The sequence below is a fragment of the Malania oleifera genome, chromosome 7 (genome assembly GCF_029873635.1).
Source record: "Malania oleifera isolate guangnan ecotype guangnan chromosome 7, ASM2987363v1, whole genome shotgun sequence".
Lineage (NCBI taxonomy): Eukaryota > Viridiplantae > Streptophyta > Magnoliopsida > Santalales > Ximeniaceae > Malania > Malania oleifera.
This window is the reverse complement of record NC_080423.1, coordinates 77,441,888-77,464,555: the sequence shown is the minus strand read 5'-3', so window position 1 is coordinate 77,464,555 and position 22,668 is coordinate 77,441,888. Positions and strand designations below refer to the sequence as shown.

Sequence of the window (22,668 nt, the reverse complement as noted above, 5' to 3'; positions counted from 1 at the left end):
TGCACTTCCACCTGTCCAACCCATATTATTGAGGCAGCGAACCCAAGGTACAAAGAAGCTGGAACCATTGTATACCTACAGAAAGAATTATCCAATACTGAGGAAAATGCAATTTCTTATTTACAAACAACACAGAAATTGTCGCAAATTGTGTTCAAATTTTGGAAACTTCAATTCCTCAATGCCATAATGTTGCAGATATAATTGTTAATTCCACAAAAATTCATGAAACACAAAGGATATATATCTGGTTTAAATTGGGATTGGATTTAGGACACTAAATTCATTACAACTTTCCAGAACATAACATAATGCAAAAACGGGGAGGAATGATCATAAATTAACTATTCAAAGAAAAATAGTACACCCATATATTTCATCAAATGAAGTGATATTGTGGAGCACTAGTTCAAATTAAATCAAGATTTCCCAAGATCAATTATATGCTCATTAACCATTTTCACCAATAAATTATAAACCAAAAAACATATATTATTCCTAAAACACATTTCAATAGGCATCTGCCTTGCATTCTTAAACCACAATGAGCACGGCAGCTGCTCCAAGCTGATAGGTCAACTTCCAAGAAGAAGCGTCACAAACATGACGAACTTCTTTATAAAAACAACTATTTCTTTCTTCTTTATGCCTTCAGGGAGAAATTTGGCTGGAATTCCAAAAACTCACAGAAAAGATATTACAATTCAAGCAATCCAAAACGAAAAATAGCAATTCAACATTACCAGCTCGGCTTCAAATTTGCTGCTATGAACAACCAATAACCAGTTGTCCCCAGAACCAGAGCATTCTTAGTGCCCAAAACTCGAACCACCAAAGAAGCAACTAATGAAAAAAATGTAAACGACAAATACAGTATTCCAAGTGATGTAGTCCCCAAATTTTCCTCCTGAAACGAAATTCACATCTCAAAATAATGAATTAACAAAAAACAATACCCAAAAAAAAAAAAAAAAAGGCCGAAATGAAGAGCAGCGAAACGGATACTGACGGTGTTGACAGTACTCTCCAAGTTCTGCGCAGCTCCATAAGCAAGAAAGATCAGCAAGAACGCAGAGCTGAGAATGTGAACATCTCTAGTATGGTTCGTCGGTGTTTGGCCCGGCGAATTCGTAACAACTAGTGGTGCCTCTTCGTCTTGAGATTGCACGACATCCATAGCTTCAAAGACTGGAGTCGATTGACCATGAAGAGCTATAAAACCTTGGGAATCTTCAGGAGAGGACATTAGCTTAGATCAAAGCGCGTGGAGAGCAAGTGAGAATCTTCAAAACCAGAGGACATCTGAAAGAGTTTTGAAGATTAGTTTTTTCTCTCCCCGTCGTCGTTTCGTCGTGGTTGTGCCGTTACTATTATTATCTCCAGCTTTAGTTTATTAAAATAATTCTTAATATCAGATTAATTTAGTTGATGAAATGTCACCCAAAAAAAAAGGAAAAAAATTTTGGTAGACTTTAACAAGCTTATGTTAAAAAAGATGTATGAAAATAAATAAAAATGAAACAGAAATTTAAGTAGTTTGACTATACTTATTTCATGGGCGAATGAGATCAAAAGTTTTACGATCACGGGAGGAATTACAATATAATATAGAATCAATTTTGTACAAGATATTGAAACCAGTCTTGTACAAGATATTGGAGCTGATCTTATATAAGATATTTTTATCTTCTCTTTATCTCTCTTCTTCTTTTTATATACTCTACTTCAAATATGCAAGTGAGTATACAAGCATGCAATGTGTATACAAGGATGCAAAGATATGTGTTTCAAATGTGAGGGGTAGGGTGCCCTTTTATAGGGCCAATATGGATAACAGGACATTTATTGGGGTGGAAAAACCGAAGTGGTGGAAGATAGCGTGACATTCACATTTTTCATAACCCATTTTTCATAATACTCCCCCATGGATGTCACCAAAATATTAACTCCTTCTATTAAGATCTTTAAAATGTCTCATTCCGATGAAATGAACTAATTTCTTGAATGTTGTAGTAGGCAAAATTTTTATGAACAAATCTACTAGATTATTAGTTGATTAGATTTGTTGAATATTTATATCACAATTCTTCTGCAGTTCATTTGTATAAAAGAATTTTGGAGAGATATGTTTTGTTCTGCCACCCTTTATATATCCTTCTCTTAGTTGAGTTATACATGCAATGTTGTCTTCATATAAAATTGTTGGAATATCCTTGATTGATTGAAGACCACAATTTGTTTGGACATTAGAAATTATTAATCTAAGTCACATGCATTCTCTAATAGTTTCATGAATAGTTAGTATTTCAGAATGATTAGAGGATGTTATTGTAATCGTTTGCTTTACTACTTTCCTAGACATAGCAATTTTTCCGTAAAGAAATACATATTCAGTTTGAGATTTTGTATTATGAGGATTAGATAGATATTCAGCATCTCTCAAATAGTGTAGAATGTGCTTAATTCCATTCCAATGTCGCCGAGTCGAAGTAAAGCTATATTTTGTTAGTAGATTTATAAAAAATGCAATGTCGGGTCTTGTACAATTGGTCAGATACATTAAAGAGCCAATAGCACTTAAACATGGTACTTCAGGATCAAGTAATTCCTCCCCCTCATCATAAGGTCAAAATGGATCCTTCTTAACATCAAGTGATCGCACCATTATTGGAGATCCCAGAGGATGAACTTTGTCCATATAGAATTGTCTTAATACCTTTTTGGTATATTTAAATTGATGAACAAGAATTTTGTCATTTACATATTCAATCTGTAGGTCAAGACAATATTTTTTTTCTTTCCTAAATCTTTCATCTCAAATTCCATCATTAAATAATTAACAACTTTAGTGAGCTCTTCAGGAGTCCCAACTAAATTCAAATCATCAACATAAACAACAAATATAGAAAAATCTGGATTCTAATATTTTAATAAAAACGCATGGACAAATTGGATCATTAATGAAACTCTCTATCACAAGGTACTCACTTAATCAATTGTACCACATGCGTTCATATTACTTTAATCCACATAAAGAATGTTGGAGTTTAATTGAAATAAATTTTTGGGTTTTGCTTTAGGAAATTTAAATCCCTCAGGGATTTTCATATTAATTTCATTATCCAATGATCCATATAAGTATGTTGTTATTACGTCCATATATGCATGCTCAGTCGTTCAGCGACTGCTAGCTCAATTAAGAATCTGAAAGTGATTCCATCCATTATAGGAGAATATGTCTCCTCATAATTCATTCCGGGTTTTTGCGAGAAACGTTATGCCACAAGCCTTACTTTATATCAAGTAATTTCATTATTTTCATTTCTCTTGTGCACAAATACCCATTTGTATCCAACGGGTTGGACATCTTTTGGTATTCGGACTATAGGTCCAAAAACTTATTTTTTGATAAAGAGTTTAATTATGATGAAATAGGCTATTTCTATTTTGACCAATCACTTATATATCAACATTCATTAACAGATTTAGGTTTAGGATCCTCATTCCTTCTGGTAATGTTATTACTTCTGGTAATGTCATCATTACTTCTGGTAATGTCAGTAGCTACTACATATGTAAATGTGTTGTTGACAACAACTTTATTTCTATCCACATTTCTCATGTGTAATGAATTGAGATCTCATTATTATTTTCAAGTACCTGACCGTTTTAAAGAGATGTCTCTTCAGGTGTTTTCTCTCAAAGAGATTCCTCTTCGAGAGGTTCCCTTTCAAGAGGTTATATAATAGGGATTTCATTTTCAGGAGAAACGGATTTGTGAATGTCGAATGGACTATCCACCTTTGTAACCTCTTTTGGAGTGTTTACATATTTCAATTTTATCTTTCTGGGAGTTTTATCTTTTGCACCAAAAAAAGTCTTCCACATTTAACTTGCGGCCTAGGTTTATTAACTGGTTTTTGTCCTTCAAGGACATCAATACCTGCTGGAATATTTGCAGCAGTATATGAGATTTCAATATGGCCTTGGTATCTGCAAAAAAATCTAGTAACTGATTTGCAATCCCTTACAAATGTTGATCTTTTGAACTTCAAGTTCATATTGATTTGTGCAAGAATCTAAATTAGATAAACACATGACATTCCATATTATTTCATGTTGTGCTTCAAATACTAATTTTTATCTCCTTAATTTAAGGAATACTGCTTCATTAAAATAAAAATTAATTTCCTTTGAGAACAAGTAGTGCACATAAAATCAGTTGATAAAAGAATCTTTTGGTTCTTTAGTGGATGATCACGTGAATTTTCAATGATTATTCGCATCGTTACATCTCTAGGATGTCCAAGGTGATTAGGGCAAAGTGTAAATAACTTTGGGCCATTGAACTTTTGGTGCAAAACATTATATGATTCAACTATTTTAACATTTGTATAATACAAACTAGATAATAAACTTGACAATTTTTCTAAAATTTGTTTCTTCCAGAAACAATAGAAGTAATATGAAGGAATTCTTTACTGCCTTTTTTTGTAGTTTCAATGTGATATCCATTAAATCTTTAAATCTTAATGATTACGCGTCAAAGTTACGTAATTAGGCGTTTAAAATCGCGCATTAGAGAATATATTTTTTTGTTAAATGCCTAATTATGTTCAACATTTTAACATTGCGTTCAATTTATAATCTTTGTGTTTTTATTCAATAATTTACAGATTTTTTTACTTTATTATTGCAGGAAAGACTCTGGAAATTAAATTCGAAATTAAATGTACATGGCCGTGTGAACAAACACGTATCTGCGTCAAAGTAGGTGTGCGAGAGAGGACTTGAAGTTGTGTGTGTGTGGGAGGATAATTTTCGAAAGCCGAGTCATGTTCGTGGAGAACCGTGTACGTGAGGCGAGTGCCATGCATGCATGAAGTCGTGTAGAGTCCAAATCAAATCCATGGGCATTAAATGAAAGTACACGCTAAAGTTTTTCTTGGACATTTAAAGGAGAGTTAAAAAGAAAAAAATATTGTGGATTGCCAAAAAGAGAAAGTCGCGAGCATGTGCTAAGATGGCCAAAGTGAGGAAGGCCAGTTGTGAGATGAGCCTAGGAACCGTGAGCCTATGAGTTGGGCTTAGCTCTGCTGGCAACTGAATTGGAGCTGGGCTTCATGTGTACAATGGTGATGTGACCACGTGTGAGAAGGCTTGAAGCCCATGCGTGAACAAGAGGCAGGCCTGGGTTTTGGAGTTGAAAAGAAAGATAAGGGCTTCATGGTGCACATGGACGTGTGGTGAAGATGTGACTATGAGGCCCATGCAAAACGGACGTGAGGCGCTGCAGTGTTCTCTTCTTTAGGGTTTTAAAGAGTTTTTTTGTTTTTTGGGTGTGCAGAAGTAGGAGGATTTAAAAAGAGAGGGAGGCAGTAGATCAAGGCAGTGCCGCAGGGCGCCTGGTGGAGGACTTGAATGGCTGCAACACCTCTTCTCACATCCAAAACATCTCTCTCTCTCTCTCTCTCTCTCTCTCTCTCTCTCTCTCTCTCTCTCTCTCTCTCTCTTCTTCTCTCTTTTCTTAGTTTAATGTTAGATTTATTTTCATTGTCAAGATTTTATTTTTCTTCAATTTAAAGTTGGGATCATTATTACTTTCAGTTGTGTTTAAATATCCGTTAGAATTTTTATTATTCTTTTTTTCATTATTGAAGTTTAAATTCTGTTTGGGTTATTTTTGAAGTCAGTTTTCAATATTATTGTTGGAATTAATTTTGCTTTCTTTATTGTGTTAAGTTTAAATTTAAGTTAGTAGTTAATTGGTGACTTTGTGATCGAATGCTTCACTTGTGTAATAAAGTTTTCATTTTTAAGCTTTTGTTTGAAATTTCAAACGTAGGTTTATTCCCTGTCTGAATGGTTAGATGTAGGATTATTTTCCGCAGTTAATTTTGTTACCATTTATTTTATTATGCTTGTTTCCCATTTCTTGTCGTTAATTTTATACGTGTTAGGTTTATAATTTAGTTTTTATGTCATTTTAATAGCATCACAAATATCTTAAAAATCTCATAAACCGTATCTGAACCATATTTAGTAAACTTTTTTACACGAGTTTGGAGTTAAATTGCATTCCCTGAGGAGATGATCTGGCCCTTGGGCTAATTATTACATGACTAATTCTATAATTGGGATAGCCTTCGCACTGCTCATTTGTAACGCCTAGAAAATAATGATATTTAAATATTAAGAGAGAGAGAGAGAAATGAAAACAAAAACAGAAGGAGGTAGTAGGCTTCGTCGATGACATCGCATTTTGGAGATAATAATAATTGGGGATAATAATAATAATAATTTCAAGGAATTGTCAGAACTCGTTGACAAATACAGGGCTTCGTTGACGAGTACATAAGGAAACTCGTCGACGAATACAGGGATTCATCGACAAGAAAATACCGAGAGAGGTTCTGGGGCAGCTTGAATTTCATCGACGAAGTGACGTGTCTAATCAATGAATCTAGCAGTATAAATAGTGGAAAACTGGGATATTTTGTCATTTTCAGCGCCCCTCTCTCTCTCCTATGACTCTCTCTCTCTCTCTCTCTCTCTTCAATTTCGGGCCAGTTTTACTCCGGATCGACAAATCGAAGTCACCACGACGCTCCTGGGGAAGTTCTCTCCAAATCTCCTGGAGCGGATCGTTAGTGAAAGGGAGTTGGAAATCATCTCTGAGTTGAGGTAAGACTTTTTAAGCCATATTTGGTCTTGCGATAGTTATAGGAAATGATGTACGCATGGAAATACTAAAGTTTAATACTGGGAGTTTTCATGTTCAGGGTATTGGTCACAAAATCCTACGGGAGTTAGACTAGATCGTTTTGGGGGCTTTCTCAATAGCCAGGTAAGGGGATAAATTAAGTTAGTTCTTTTTGAGAAAATGTATGTATGTATATATAGCATTTAATTCCTGAAAAATAAATATATTTATATATGATATATGATTTATATTTGGGAAATATTGTTGAATATGTTCGTATGTTGAATATGGAAAACTTGTTTAGTGTGGCATGAGTAGAAATGGCTATGAGATACTGTTTTCTAGAAATGTGATTATGATACGAATTTTTATGATGGAAAACCGGCGTATGGGCTGAGATTTTATGGTATGTTTGCCGGCGTACAGGCCATGCTATGATGTGATTTGCCAGCGTACGGGCTATGCTATGATATGTTTGTTGGCGTACGGGCCATGCTATGATGTGATTTGCCAGCGTACGAGCTGTGCTATGATTTGCCGGCGTACGGGCCGATAATTTTCATGATACACATTTATACGCAAAATAATATGATTAATGTGAAATTAACTGATATGAGATATCTATGTATCACAGTTTTAGTCTGTGTTATATGATATCAGAACCTAGTTGGCTTGGTCTAGGCTAACACTTGCACGGTACCGTTGCTATGTGTCCATGGTCTTCGTGATCGTGATATTTGTGTTAACGCCGCTATATGGAGTGGTGTGAGATTGGATGGTCGATGTGGTTATTAAGAAGTGTATGTGATCGCCCTTAGTGTATGGACCAGGTTAGGCAGACCCATCGAACTTACAAACTGTATGTTTGACTTGGCAGTGGTCGGCCAACTATTGTTAGGTCCCGCCTTCGGGCCACACAACCCAGTCATGTGGGGGTAATACATGATAACAGTCAGTTAACCTACCACGAATGTTTTTATGTTGTTATTATTATATGAGATGAAATATGCATATAAAAATGCTATATGTTTTGCCATGATTTGATATATATATATATATATATATATATATATATATATGTTTTCCCAGATTTGACAAAACAGTTACTAGATATGTTATGTATGGTATATGTATAACACGGAATACTCATGTTGCCACATACTAATATTAGTTTATTTCCTTTACTAAGAGGTGTCTTACCCCTAAATTTTATAAATTTTTCAGGAGCCCCAGATAGGAGAGCGAGAAAAGCCCCACTGAACTAGAGCTGTTGTCTGCCCTTTTTGAAGGGTAAGTTTTTGTAGGGACAGTTGTATTTTTGTAGAAAGTGTTCCTAGATTTTGTTTTGTTTTGGGATGTATATACTAGATTACAGTGGATGTAGTGACTCTAGTATTTGTAGTAATGAGATGGATGTTTTTGTATTTGTAATTATATGTTTCCTACTACTTAGGCTTCCGTGTTGTGTTCTGATTTATCCCTGGTACCCATGGGTCCAGGTGTATTATGATATGCTGAGTTGGGAATTATGATATTGATTATATAAAAAAAAAATAGGAAATTGGGCAGGTCGTGACATCATTTTTAGAGTGAGTCAAGTTTTTGGCGTCGTTGCCGTGGAATGCCAGATTTAGTTTCAAACTAGTGTTTTTCCCTTTTATTTTTCTTTTCTTCATGAAAAAAAAAATATTACTGCACCTGCACCACGCACGCTTATAGATTTTTTTGCAGCCTACACGCACCACTGCACCTTCTTGCATTGCTTTACCACGTAACGCACCGAATTTCATGATTAAGCCTGAGGTGTTGTCAATGATACCCCAATTCCACGGGGTAGAATCTGAATGTCTTTATGAGCACCTGGCAGATTTTGAGTTGACTTGCAATACTGTTATTACTAAAGCTGGAATTGATGAATTTACTGAACTTCGTTTATTTCCTGCCTCTTTGAAGGATAATGCGGAGATGTGGTTTAATTCTTTAAGATCTCACTTTATCTCTAGTTGGGCTGTTATGGAACGTGAATTTCTACATAAGTTTTGTCCCTCACAGAGAATTCAATTTTTGCAGGAATAGATCATTAAGTTTATGCAAAAGGGTGACGAGACTTTTTAGCCTTGCTGGGAGAGGTTCAAGGATCAGATAAATATTTGTCCACATCATAAGTTTGAATCATAGAGGTTAGTCAATTATTTCTATACAGTTCTTACTTTTGATTGTAAACAATTTGTCCAGACTATGTAAAATAAAGAACTCTTCTGCAAGGAACCAGATCAGGCACTATCCTTATTTGATTATTTAGCTGAAAGTGTTCAACAATAAAATACACGATACGATTAGGCACCAATGACAAGTACAACCTCTCAGCGCAATCGGTGGTGGAGGTAAATATGAGGTCAAAGATGATATTGATTTCCAGGCTCTTGTTATTGCATTGGAAATAAGGGTGGAAGAATTAGAAAAGGAGAGTAGTTCTGATCAGATACAATCAACAAATTAGGTTAACAAAGCTCCAAATCAGCTATTCTCGAACACCTACAATCCAGAATGGAAGATTCACCCAAATTTCTCATGGAGGAATGATCCATCTTTTTCACAGTTTCAGTAGCCTCCTCATTCTTATGTACCACCTTCACAGCCAACATATTGTTCAGTTGCTCCTCCACATCAGTATCAGCCACAACAGATCTATCAGAGCTACGCACTTCCCGAATTTCAATCTAATGAAGCTCTTATTTCACCAATGACATCTTTTGAGGATAACATGGCACAGATGGCTAATACACTTCATGAATTTATGCAAATTAACACTTAGACCATGAATGAATTGCGGAGCACCATGAATGAGTTAAACACCGATTTGACTAAGATAAGCATGAAATCGAGTACCCTAGAAAAAAGGACTTTCTGGAACAATCTTAGTCTGATCCTCAAGTATACTGGTAACAACATCAACAATTACATGATGTCTCAGGGGATTCTCTTAAGATAGAGAAGGCCGTTAGTACTCTAAGAAGTGAGGAAGAAGTTTCTCGACCTGAAATACTCATCGACAGACAAATAGTTGCCCTAACACTTGAAGTTGCAACTGAGACAAATGAAGCCAAAGAAAAGTCGGAGGAAGCAAGCCCAGAATTGAAGGAGCCATCATCCCGGCTAGATACTCAAATGCTGTCTGCAATCGTGGAGCCGTCATCCCAACCAGATACTCAAGTGCAAGTGACAACCATGGAACCGTCATTACCTACTGTAGTGAATGTCAAGGATTGCAATGCCGAAGCAAATCTTTGCAACGGTAAGGTAATTGGTGCACCAGATGAAGAAGTTGAGCAGAATGGTGAGAGTTCAACTTTCAAGGAATCAGGTAAAAATTTTAATGTTGATGCTTCTAAAGAACTAAAGGTAACAGTTCCAACAACTTTTCCTCAAAAACTAGTTCTTAAAGAAGTAAATTTCCTAGAAAACATACTGAATAAAGATCCTTTCTTATTAAAATAAGAAAGTCAATCTGCATATGTATTGTTTCGTATTTTGAAGAGCATTAATTCATTTAAGGCTAACTTTTGTGTAGGAAATAAGACTGATTCATTGTGGCAGCTCAAATTTGGAGACACGCCAGTTCAATTAATAAAACTGCACCCACCAGATGAAATTCCTTTAAAGCCTCCGCCAGATAGACTATGATGTTTTTCTTTCCTTTCTTTTCATTTTGTTTTACCTTGTTTTATTTTTAGTTAATTTTCAGGTACATATTTCCTTAGTTTCAGTTTTTCTTTTTCCTCACTTCTCCACCCAAGTACGCTCTACTTCCCTCCTTATCATCTTTCCCATCTCCCCTATGCTTTCACATTAAGGACAATGTTTCACTTTAGTTTTTTTTTGTTTTTTTTTGGGGGGGGGGGGGGTGTTAGAAAACACATTGAAAAAAAAAATAAATATGAATGATTAGGCCATGATTAAGACTGGCTTATATCCTTCACATACTTGCATATAACCTAAAAGTTACACACTTGGGTTATTTATGTGTAGTTTCTCCTCATATGACTAATCTAGGAATTGTAACTCCATGAAGGTTGACTGGTAGTTCATTCGTGTTAATCTAATTATATAAACTCTTGTATTTACATGGTATCTCATGAGGTTAAAAATACACATTCACGTGACTTGTAGCACTTAGGGTTCCTTGTGAGCATTGAGAGAGCACCTGTGGTGATTTTTACATCTCGTGAGGTAATGTTGAACCATTTATCATTCTTTTGAGTTTTAAATGTCAGTGTCGCGACATCTCGGAACGCGGGTGCGTAGTGGTTGGCGAAATAAAAATTTTCAGGAAAAAATAGGAATGGAGTCGCCACTAACCTTTTAGTGCGGTTAGAACACTTGATTGCCACCCAATTAAGGGTAGAATCGGTCTGCGTTACCAAAGTTGGGATCGAGAGTTCGGTTACGCGAGGGGAAAGTACGAGTACCCCCTATGCGTCTGTTCTTACTAATGGTACCTAATTAATTATGAAATTATCCTAAAATAAATTTTAAAAGTCTTTAAAATTACTCCTTTTTAATGAATTTTTGAAATATACGAGCAAAAAAATTAATCACAAAAATATAAATAATATATATTCCCTCAGAACTAAAGGTACGTGAAGGCCGAAAGATCTTACCCCTTTTAAAATCATAGGGATAAAAATCGAAAATATTTAATAACCAAAAGTATCATAATACTAAAGTAATAACAAATTAATACAATTACTAAAAATAACGCAATTGAATATACATATACTTTAAAAAGGATTAATAATAATACTAATAATAGTAATAATAATAATGATAATAGTGATAATGATAATATTAGTAACAATAATATTAATAATAATGATCTTGTGATAATAACAATAAATAATAATAATAGTAATAATAATAATATTATTAATAATAATAAACACAATAATAATATTAAATAAAAATATTAGTAATAATATTAAATAATAATATTAGTAATAATATTAATAGTAATAATAACAAATATTATTAATAATGGTAATAAAGATAATATACGTGTTTTAACAATATAATAGTTATCTTTAATATTAACATGCAATTAAGGATATGCACACTACACACATTGGGAAACCATTAACTAAGGAAACAAATCAAACTTAGTGTTAAAAATATGGGAACTAATGCGAGGGTAAGGAAGTAGTGAAATTATGAAAACAAGTTATTTCTAAAAATAATATATACCTATTCACTATGGTCACCAAAATTAGTATACATCCTTAAACATACAAACGTTGAACATTAAACATATGTCATAATAACAAACACCCTAAATGAATATAACCATGAGTATGACTAAGACTTACTCGACTTCTACTGTCAAATATTGTATCATAATATATATTCATTATCTAACATGCATAGTAAATACCCTAAAAATAAAAACCTAAATAAACATTATCACGGAAAGAAGAAAGAAAAACCTGCAAATAAAAAAAACAAATTGACGTCAGATATGTGTGTATATATATATATAGCACCTAAATAAATATTATTCTAAAAAAGAAAGAAAATCCTGCAATAAATAAAAAAAAATCGATTAATATTTACACCAAACATAAAAACTAAACAACAATAAATTTTTTTAAAATATGAATATTAACATAAGTATTATATGAAACATAACAAGAAGAAAACCCTTAAAAAAACAAGGTCAGTACGTGTATGTGTCTGTGAGTGCATGCGAGCCCCAGGAGAGCTTACCACGGGTTGCCTGAATTGATGGGAGTGGTCGGAGTTTTCTGTGACGCCGCGGGGGTTGCTACTGCCGTGCGTCTTGGTCGATGGAGGAGCAACGTGAGGAGCTAGGCACGGCTGCTATGGTGGCTGCCGGAGATGGCTGGGAAGAAGAAGGTGACGGAGCTGCGAGAGAGAGAGGGAGAAGGAGAGAAAGAGAGGGGGCAGGGCGTGAACGTCTGGAGGAAGCTGGCAGCAACTGGTGCTCGGCTGCGGCGGTGATGGATGGTCGGACTATAGGCAATCGTGGCCGTCTATGGATGCTTCCTGGGCTGCTGCTGGTGGGCGAACCATGGTCGTCATCGGAATGGAGATGCAGGGGGCGGCCGTGAGTAGCGGACGTTGTGGTTGTTGGCGCCGCGGTGGTTGCTACTGGAAGCTTGCTGTGTGGCCGGCGCAAGAAGGTTTGTAAGGAATGGATTGCTGGAGTCGCTGCATGTGAGTGAGCTATGTGCGAGTGAAGCTAGTCCGGAGATGGAGATGTGTATGGTTGCGGGTTGCTGGGAGGTTTGATGGGCTGTGGCCAGGAGAGATGGAGAGGGAGAGTGAGAGCATATGAACGTGGCTATGGGGTTGTGGGCTGTTGTGCATGGAGAAGATGATGGTGGGGAGGCTAGGTTTTCTTTTTTCTTTTCCTCTTTTTTTGTGCGTCTTCCCCCGCCCAGACACAAGAACTGTGTACTAAAGAAATTCAGTTAGTGAAGATTTTGTGGAGGAACCATGCCATGGAAGAAGCCTCGTGGGAACTCGAGGATGAAATTAAAAAGGAATACCCACATTTGCTTCAAGAGTAATCAGGTAATGTAAATAGTTAGGTATTGTTTCTTTTACAGGTACATGTACTATTTAGTTAGTAAGTAGTTTTTAATTTTATTTGTGTAATCTCCCAGAACATAAAATGTAACCATGGTATTCTTTCGCCATAAGTGAGGGCACGTAATAAAATAAGTAGACCGTTTTGCTTTTAAAGAATGATAAGTTATATGAATAGTAAATTTCGAGGACAAAATTTTAAAGGAGGGGAGAATGTAACGACCTAAAGAATAATGGTATTTAAATAATAAAGAGGGAGGGAAATGAAAAACAAATCAGAAGGAGGCAGCAGGCTTCGTCGATGACATTACACTTTGAATATAATAACTTGGAAGATTTTACACAGTGCCTCGTCGATGAACACAAGGAGTTCATTGACGAGCGCATAAGTAGGCCTCGTCGACGAAGCCACACCTCATTGACGAGAAGATACAAAGAGGGGTGTTTGGGCAGTCTTAATTTCAACGACGAGGAGGTAGGGTTCGTCGACAAAATTACTTAAGGACTCGTCGACGAGATGACGTGTCTTGTCGATAAATCCAACTCTATAAATAGTGAAAACCCGGATTTTTGATGAAAATTCAGCACAAGAAATCCTCTTTCTCTCTCTAAAGAAATCTCTCTCCTTCTCTCTTCGATCCCGGCCCCATTTCACATTAGATTGACGATCTGAAGCCACCACTATCTGACTCATAACTCTTAGTTGCAGTTTCACCTACAACTGTATTACTCTGCAGTGTATAGAGATTCCCTGTTATCCTCTGTCCCTTCATCAACATCAAGACGTCTTCACACACCTTCATTATCCCGCCTTCAGACTTATAACTATACCCGCTACAATCCAAAGTGCCCAATGATATCATATTCTTTCGTAGATCAAGTACATGCCTTACATCACATAACGTCCTTACCACACTATTATACATCTTGATCCTGATATCCCCCATTCCGACAACATTGCAAACCGCATTGTTTTCCATTAGAACAGAACCAAAACTCACCATTTTATAAGTGGTGAACCAGGCTTTGTTGGACGTCATGTGAAAATAACATCCCGAGTCTAGGATTCGCTGCTCTTATCTTTACTTTCTTTATATTGCTATGGTTGTGGAATAATTCTATTTTCACCTTTGATATTGTTGCATATGGTATTGTTTGATTCTTTACAATGTTTATTCCCCTATGCATTGTTGGAAGAGGCCCTATTTTCACAACAACATTCATGTCAAAACTTTTCAACAGAGTTCCCAACTGATAAACCTTAGTGAAAGCTTTCCCAGCCAAAGACATGTCATTCACACACAACAGATACATCACCCACTTGCATCCTATCACCCTCTTCCTCACTGGAAGCCTCACAAACTCTCACATCTAATTCTCATGCAATAACTTCATTTCCTTCACCATAATCCATTTTTTTTTCCTTTGTTGTGCACTGAAACTTGAAAAATAGTAGGAACCTTGCTGCTAGTAGTAATGAATGCATAAAATATTAGAATGCCAAATTTATACCTGAGTGGTGGTCTGATAGTGCACCTGGGCCCATCGTGATTCTACTGGTCTCCCGAGCTAAAGCTCCCTGCAATATGAACAATTCCATCTATGCCTTAAGTCTGTAGCTCCATTTGTATCACATGCCCATTTATGATGTGATACTGTTGACCTCGAGATAGAACTCCCTGCATTTTTGTCCTGAATATCTAACTTCACCTAAATTACATGTTTGCTATTACTACATTTTTTAACTTTGTTTCTTTTCCTTTACCTGAGTACACTGCCCCATGGCTTTCTCACCAAAAGTCACGTCTTTACTAATCACCACCATATTTTCCACAGGATCACTTAGCTTGAACTCACCTTTCTTATACTTCCAAAAGATGTACTGTCTAGACATAATACTAAGCCTAGATCCAATAGCCCTAAAAACGTGCACCTGTGTACATCCACTCAAACCCGAGTGGTCTATCGCAAAATGTACCCACAATTCTCCTACAACTCTTCCATTTAGTGATACCTTCGGCAATCAGTTAAATGATAAACGTGTCATACTCACCGACTTCACCAAAAAGTTCCCAGTAAGTTTTACATGTAATCTACCATGCTTATAAAACTCATTGAACAAAACCAGCATACTCAATCCTAAGTCTGACCAGAGGATCTGTAACGACCTCAAAATTCTTGCCATTTTTTTTTTTTATCTATAAAAATATATCTGTGCATTTATACCCATACCTAAGCAGCGGAGCATAATTCATGCAAACATTTACATATTTACTATGCAATACCAGAATTCAAGATCTACAACTATATTCATACAAAAATGCCCTTCTATCCTCACCTACTCAAAAATATACCCAACTCTGTCAAAAACTCACCCTAAACCAGGGTGATTGAACACTCTCTCTAATCGCGAGCCTAATCTGCTCGCCTAACTGGCTCACTTGAAAAATGTTAGAGTAATGAGGTGAGTCGACGCTCAGTAAGAGGAAATATGTTTTACTAGTGTGTGGCAACTAAGTTAAAAGTACTTTAAAATATAGCAACTGAACTGTAATGCAACAATCTGTAAAACATATCTTTCAAGCATATCTATCTTTCTCAATTTAAAATATATTGTATCGTCTGTATTTTCTACATGGTAATTTCAGTGATTCACTTCTCCAATTGTTCCAATGCTGTGAGTTGATTTCTTGGGGTTGTGTTTGAGTTTTTGGGTGTTACGACACTCTTCTACTGATTTATTTGTGACTTGTTCATGGTTCTGATTGTTCTAGCAATTAATTTCATGATTTATTTGTGAAGCCACTTTGCAGCAGCTTTTATCGTGGTCATAGCTCTTTTGATACCCAGCCAACATCTGATATTATTCCACGTGAATATCTTAATAATATGAGTCAATTTTAGGCTATTTTGGACATTTTAGTTTTTCTGAGTTTCTTTTGATATTTTAATAGTTTGAGGTTGTTAATGGTTATTTTGGTCATTTAGCACTACTAGTATGTGCTAGAGTTATGTAAGGGTATTTACTCAGTCATTGGTATATAGTAGACACGTATTATGAATAGAGGGAGAGACCTACCATTGAGATAAGGTCTTCGATTTTACCTAATTATTAACATGGTACTAAAGCAAGATCCAACCTAAACCCTAAGTTAATACCAAAACCAAATCCTAAACCCTAAACCTCATTCCTGCTGCTATATATAAGGATAATCTACACTACCAAAGACCAGAAACAAAGTCAAGGAGCTGCGGGAAAAATACCATAGTTTCCAGAAAATCCTGGATGCTGCTGCCTTTCAGAACCTTTAGTATCCCTTCATATTTTTGCAAAAATAACCACATAGCCACCCACATAACTTGTGGATGTTGCTGCCCAGTGAAATTTCACAGCCAGAGTGTGTCCTCTACTCCCATTTTTTTTTTGAATGCTTTAAATACCTCTGTACATCATAGTATTAAGTTGTTTGTTATGTATCTTGTTAAAAAATAACTTCAATTTTCCACTTATAGCACTTTTTTAATGGTTGCTTGGTACCATTAGGGCTGTGTGTTGGTTTTGAGGCTGGTGCAAGCTTCTTGGTGTTGTGGCAGCCTTGCGCTAATTTATTTGTGACTCGTTTGTGGTGGGTCACCTTGTTCGTAGTTATTCTGTTTGTTTGGTACTGTTAGGGTTTTGTGTTGGTTTCTTGGGGCTGCATATAAGCTTCTTGGTGCTGTGGCAGCCTTATGCTGCTTTATTTGTGACTTGATTGTCATGTGTCACCTTGTTCATGGTTGTTTTGGCTAGCAATTTTGTTCTAACTGGTATAAGTTTTTGAGGTTGGGATGGATACCCAAATCCTAAAAGTATGTTTTCCTCGTCAATCACTTGCATGAGTCAACCACATACTGTAATTGTTTTAGAGTAGGAGTATTTGAGGTTTCTATAGTATCAAGCATCCTAACAAGCATCTCATCTTTCTAAACACTGCATACAAATTAGAAAATGGAATTCAAGGAAACACGGATCAGGGTACGGAATTCAATGCATTATGATTTTGTTAGCCAAAGATGAGGAATGCAAGTGATGTGAATAGTCATAATCATTACTTTCATAATATTTTTCAAATTTTTTGAGATTATAATATTTGTAATATTGTTCATAGTTTGATATTAATGAGATAACAATATCAAATTTTCATAAGCGGGAAACTTCTTGGGATATTTTCCACACCCAAATTTGAGAATCTGACAAAATTAGAGGTTAAATCAAGTCCAAGATAGAATCCGCCGCAAACAAACCCAAGATCAGCCTCAAATCACACCAAGAAAACACCAATCCGCAAGATTCAAGGAAGAACACCACACTCCACTCACGGCTTGCCCTTCCTAAAGAGAAGGGAGAAAGTCTCTCTCTAACAAGCGAAGTATCTGTAGTTATTCGTTGTGGACTATGTGGTCAAAGCGAACCTTGGAGAGGCTATTTATATTTGTGATTCCTTCTAGAATACTGAATTCTGTAGTCGTGACTGCTTTTTGAACTTAACCTTTCAAGTTCTATAGTGTTGCTTTGTGCTAGTGTATGCTGCCTACTTTGCATTGTTGCTGTGTTTTTCATTCTTTGTATTGATGTGTACTGTCTATATTGAGGGGTGAATTTTTTTGTCCTATACAAAGAAAGCTTTGCTGATATTGTTTACAGTCAAATCGCTGCAATCAAACTGATTGTTTACAATCTGATGTTTCCTCTTACAATGATGTGATTTATTTTTTATGCCTGTATATGTGCTAGGTAGTGATTTATTTTCAAAAACCGTATACTAATTTTTTTAACTTTCTTAATTTGTAGGGTTTGCAACTGTGACAATATCAGGACGATGCCACGCAGCTCGGATGCAGCTTTTCACTTTTTTTTTTATCTGAACAAATGAAATGTACTTAAATTTGAATTTGTATAATATATTTGTATTCGAATTTGAATTTGTATAATATATTTGTATTTGAATTTGTATAATATATTTGTATTTAAATTTCCATTAGAATTTTTAATAATTTATGAATTTTATTGCTAATTACAGATTTTTACAAGAATTAATAATTTGGAAAAAAAATTAAATTCACTATTAATTGTGCAATTTAAGTATTAGTGTCGATTTCAAAATCGTCACTAATACTAGTCTTTAGTGACGGTTTAAAAGCGTCACTAAATCCATCAGTGATCTGTAGAGCAATAGTGACGGTTTTAAAATTGTCACTAATAATGAGTATTAGTGACGATTTTAGAACCGTCACTAATAATGAAGCAATAGTGACGAATATAAAATCATCACTAATAATGGAGAATTAGCGACGATTTTAAAACTATCACTAATAATTTAGAAATAGTGACGATTTTGACACCGTCACTAATACTATGGTTTTAGTGACGATTTTTAGTCGATCTGGTGTAAAATTTATAGTGACGGGCCTAGGTCTTTAGTGACGGTTTTAATCCATCACTAATACTCTATTTTTAGTGACGATTTGAATCCGTCACTAATACTTTATTATTAGTGACAATTTAAAAAATTCGTTACTAATAAGTATTAGTAACGGCAGGTATAGCGACAAATTGAAAATCGTCACTAATAACCTTATTTTTTGTAGTGCATGGTTCCTATAAAAGTTGTATATAATCATGGTTCTGTAAAAGTTATAATATCATGGTTCGACAACAGCTGTATAAAACTCTGTATTATATTCCTCTACTATATTTGATATTTCTCATGCCACACAATTTTAATGAAACTCTTATACTATAATCTGTACGGATAAAACTGTATTTTCTTGCTATATATGTAAATAATACATATCATTTGTAAAACTTTCCTGTAACCCAAATTTTTGAAGTTTCACAAATATACAACCGATGTAAAATCTAAATTTCATACTCTAAATTTATACTCAATAATATTCGGTAAATCATATGCTAAAATCTCATAAACACATGTTATACTTTAATTGATAAAATTCTTGAATTTATCTAACTTAACTTATTCCCCTTACCTGATTATCAATAGACTTGCTAAAACTCTATACTCACATCTGTGGCGTTAGGAACTTAAAAATCCTGAAATTTACATTTTTTCCTAGTTCAATCAAGTTTAACCCCACAATTATAATCATTTAAATATCTCTAAACCCATATTCTTCATTTAATAAATTAAATACCAACATTTAACACCCTTACCTCAACTTTGGAGTGGTTCCTGGGATCCTCTTAAAACATAATCCTGTTTCAATCAAATTGACGAGGATTGCCTCTAGGCCTCAAATACAAAGTCTGATTGTCAATGGGGCAAGTTTAGAGTGAGAAAATGAGAAGAGAGAGGGAGAGAGTTCGTAGTTTCCAAAGGAGAGAGAGAGAGAGAGAGAGAGAGAGAGTTTTTGTAATTCTAAAGGAAAATGACATGCAACCCATATATACTATTCTATCCTAAAGAAAAACCATTGAAGGTTTTCTTGGCCTCCCAGAAAATTGTCGCCGGTTTTGTCTTTAACCAAACTGGTTTCACTGTTTACCCTTTTACTCGGCAACGGTAACTATATAACCGTCGATGGTTTTCTTAGTAGTCTAGTAAACCTTCGCCTGTTTTATCCCCTCCAAACCATTTTCCTCTTTTCTTCTATTTTTCTTATCCTTTCTATTTTTCGGGTCTCTACAAACCCGCTTGAGGATTCCACTACCTTGCTCACTTAACCGGTTAGAGCGACGCTGTTACCATACTCTTTATATGGTGGAGTTCTCCTAACTTACTTATCAGGTGGAGCCAAACCATTAGACACCTTATAGGATTGTGCCTTCCTAGCTCCTTTAACTAGCAAACTGTTTCTTCTTATAGGGTGGAATCCCCTTAACTCACTTAATCGGTTGGGGCCAAACCATACACACCTTATAGGATGGTGCCCTCCTAGCTCTCTTAACAGGGTGGAGCCAAACCGATACATAGATATGAAAATAATTTTTCGTACAAAATGAATGCTTCTCAAAATAAGAAGAGATGTACAAGTTGAAGCACTATATGCACTCTCACAAGATATGAAATAAAGTTCAAGAGAGTATAGGTATTTTCTCAATAAAATTTTTGCAATCTTTGAATAAGATGTATATGATAAAAACTCAAAGATTCAAACCATAATAAATATTTCTCCAAGAATATTTTTCAATAAAAAATGTAGGAGAACCTAAGGTTTTTCTTTCAAAATGATTTTCTAAAGAATGAATCAATGTAAAGGCTTCAAGATCAATAAATATTTTCCCAACAAAGATTTTGCATTAAATGATGCTTGGTGGAAAATGATTTTTGCTCTCAAGACTAGATGTTCAAAATATGAAAGATGAGAGCAAAAGTTCCTTTTTGTTTTTGAAAGGATGAGTGACAATATATGCAATAAATATTCCTTCAAAAACAAAATCTAAGCTCAATAGATGTTTTCTCCAAAGATAATTTTCAAAAGAAAATGTGGGAGAAAAAACTCAAGGTCAACTCTCAAAATTTTGAAATTAGGAGTATAAGAGAGTATGCTTGATGATTTTGAAAGAATATAAGAGAGTAAGCCCAAAAAATATTTTTAAAAATATTCAAGATAATCAAAAAGTTATTAAATGAGTTTTGAGTGCGCTATTTATAGAGTCTCAAAATATGACCATTAAGGATATGTTGGGCATTTTTAAATTTGTTTAATCAAAAAATTAATGATCGTTTACTACTTAAAATTCGCCCAACCCGAGAGGTTCAGTCGACTAGGGAAGGCACCGGTCGACTGGCCCTAGGTTATTTTCAAAAACCCGAGAGGTCTAGTCGACTGGGCAAAACTCTGGTCGACTGGCATTGGGCGATTTTCCAAATCTCCAAGAAACGGCATGCTAGGCGAAGATCCGGTCAGCTAGACCTTTGAACACCGGTCGACTGGGGTTTAATGTGTAAAATGGCCGGTCGGCTAATGCTGTTCAAACTAAGCCATTTTCTATGGCCGGTTGACTGGTGTGTGATAAATATTTAAGGGCCGGTCGATTGAGGTCTATGTAAATTAGTGTTTTGGCCAAGTGTTGAGGCTGGTCAACTGGGCATATATAAGTCTTTAAGGGCCGGTCGACTGGTCTCAATGAGAACTTGATTTTTACCCCTCTTTTTATTCTTAAAAACATTTTAAAACCTTTGTATGATTTTAGCATTTAAAAAAAAAAGGTTTTTCATGAAAATGTTGGTCCCTTAAGGTCAGTCTATGGTCCTTTTGAACTTAGCATCATATTAGGCAAGTCATGCATTATTATAGACAAAATCCAAATGCATTACAACTAAAACAAATGTCTTCTTCTTCTTTTGCTCTTCATTTTCCCATGGGATACGCCAAGAGTATGTTCTTTTAGCGCCTCATGGCTTCCATTTCCCTTTACGTTACGTGACTGTTAAAATATTAAATATATTCAAGTACTAAGCACACACATGAGATACTTGTGCTTTGTCATTATCATAATAGGGATCGGACTCAAAAAGTCAACAATCTTTTCCTTTTTGATGATAACAAATATACACGAGAAAAATGGGTTCATCCTAAAAAGGCTCCGCTTTACAATATGCATACTTTAAAAATAATAAATACAAATCAAGCATATTAGTGAAAGAAGACATTTCAAATTAATCATGCATTTAGTTTTGACAATGAAGCTCAGGTACTCATCCCAATTTAAAAAAATAAAATGTAGGGTGTATAAAAATATTTGACATTTTACTCTATAATCCTCTCCCCCTTTTGGCATCAGCAAAAGGATTAAGTTAAATATAAAAATATTTGAGCATTTAAAATACATCTAGCTTAAAAAGAGAACTCCCCTTTTTTGATACAAAAACTGGGCATAGCAAATAATTTTTTTTTTTTTTTTTAATTTTTAAACTTCGGCCTTTGCATACAAAAAATTATAACTAACCATATGAAGATTAAGATGATGAGTTAAACAAGTTTAGACCAGAAACATGCACAAACCTTTTCAATTCACATATTTCTTGAGACCCGCAAAAAATTGAAATTCAAAGCATATGACTTATATTGGCTAAATATAGGTTTGAGCATCAAATCAGTCTAACTAGTTAGCATGCATTCTTTATATGATCAATGAACCAGTCATGCAATGGCTTCTTAAAGAAAATTATATAAATAAAAAAATCTTTAATATATTTTATGTTTATGACTCAAAGTTTGAATTTGTAGAAAATAACACAAGTCATGAAGGCATTTTATCATACAGGCATGAGATAAGACATATCCTAATTCAAAAACACTTCTTGCCCAAAAGAAAATTTGCCCCTTTAAAATTATCAAAAATATTTTGGGGTTTG

At 35.1% G+C, this 22,668-nt stretch overlaps 1 protein-coding gene across 1 annotated transcript in view; it reads right to left on the bottom strand.

Annotated features, from left to right (window-relative positions):
• The window catches only part of LOC131159697 (UNC93-like protein 3), a 29,490-nt gene extending 28,121 nt beyond the window's left edge, over positions 1 to 1,369 (bottom strand). The window contains exons 1-3 of the mRNA XM_058114806.1: positions 1,010 to 1,369; positions 744 to 907; positions 12 to 75 (exon numbers count right to left, since the gene is read on the bottom strand). Of these exons, the coding sequence (XP_057970789.1) occupies positions 12 to 75; positions 744 to 907; positions 1,010 to 1,246 (465 nt within the window). The 5' untranslated portion in view covers positions 1,247 to 1,369. The remainder of the gene's footprint in view (positions 1 to 11; positions 76 to 743; positions 908 to 1,009) is intronic.
• Between the last annotated feature and the right edge of the window lie 21,299 nt (positions 1,370 to 22,668).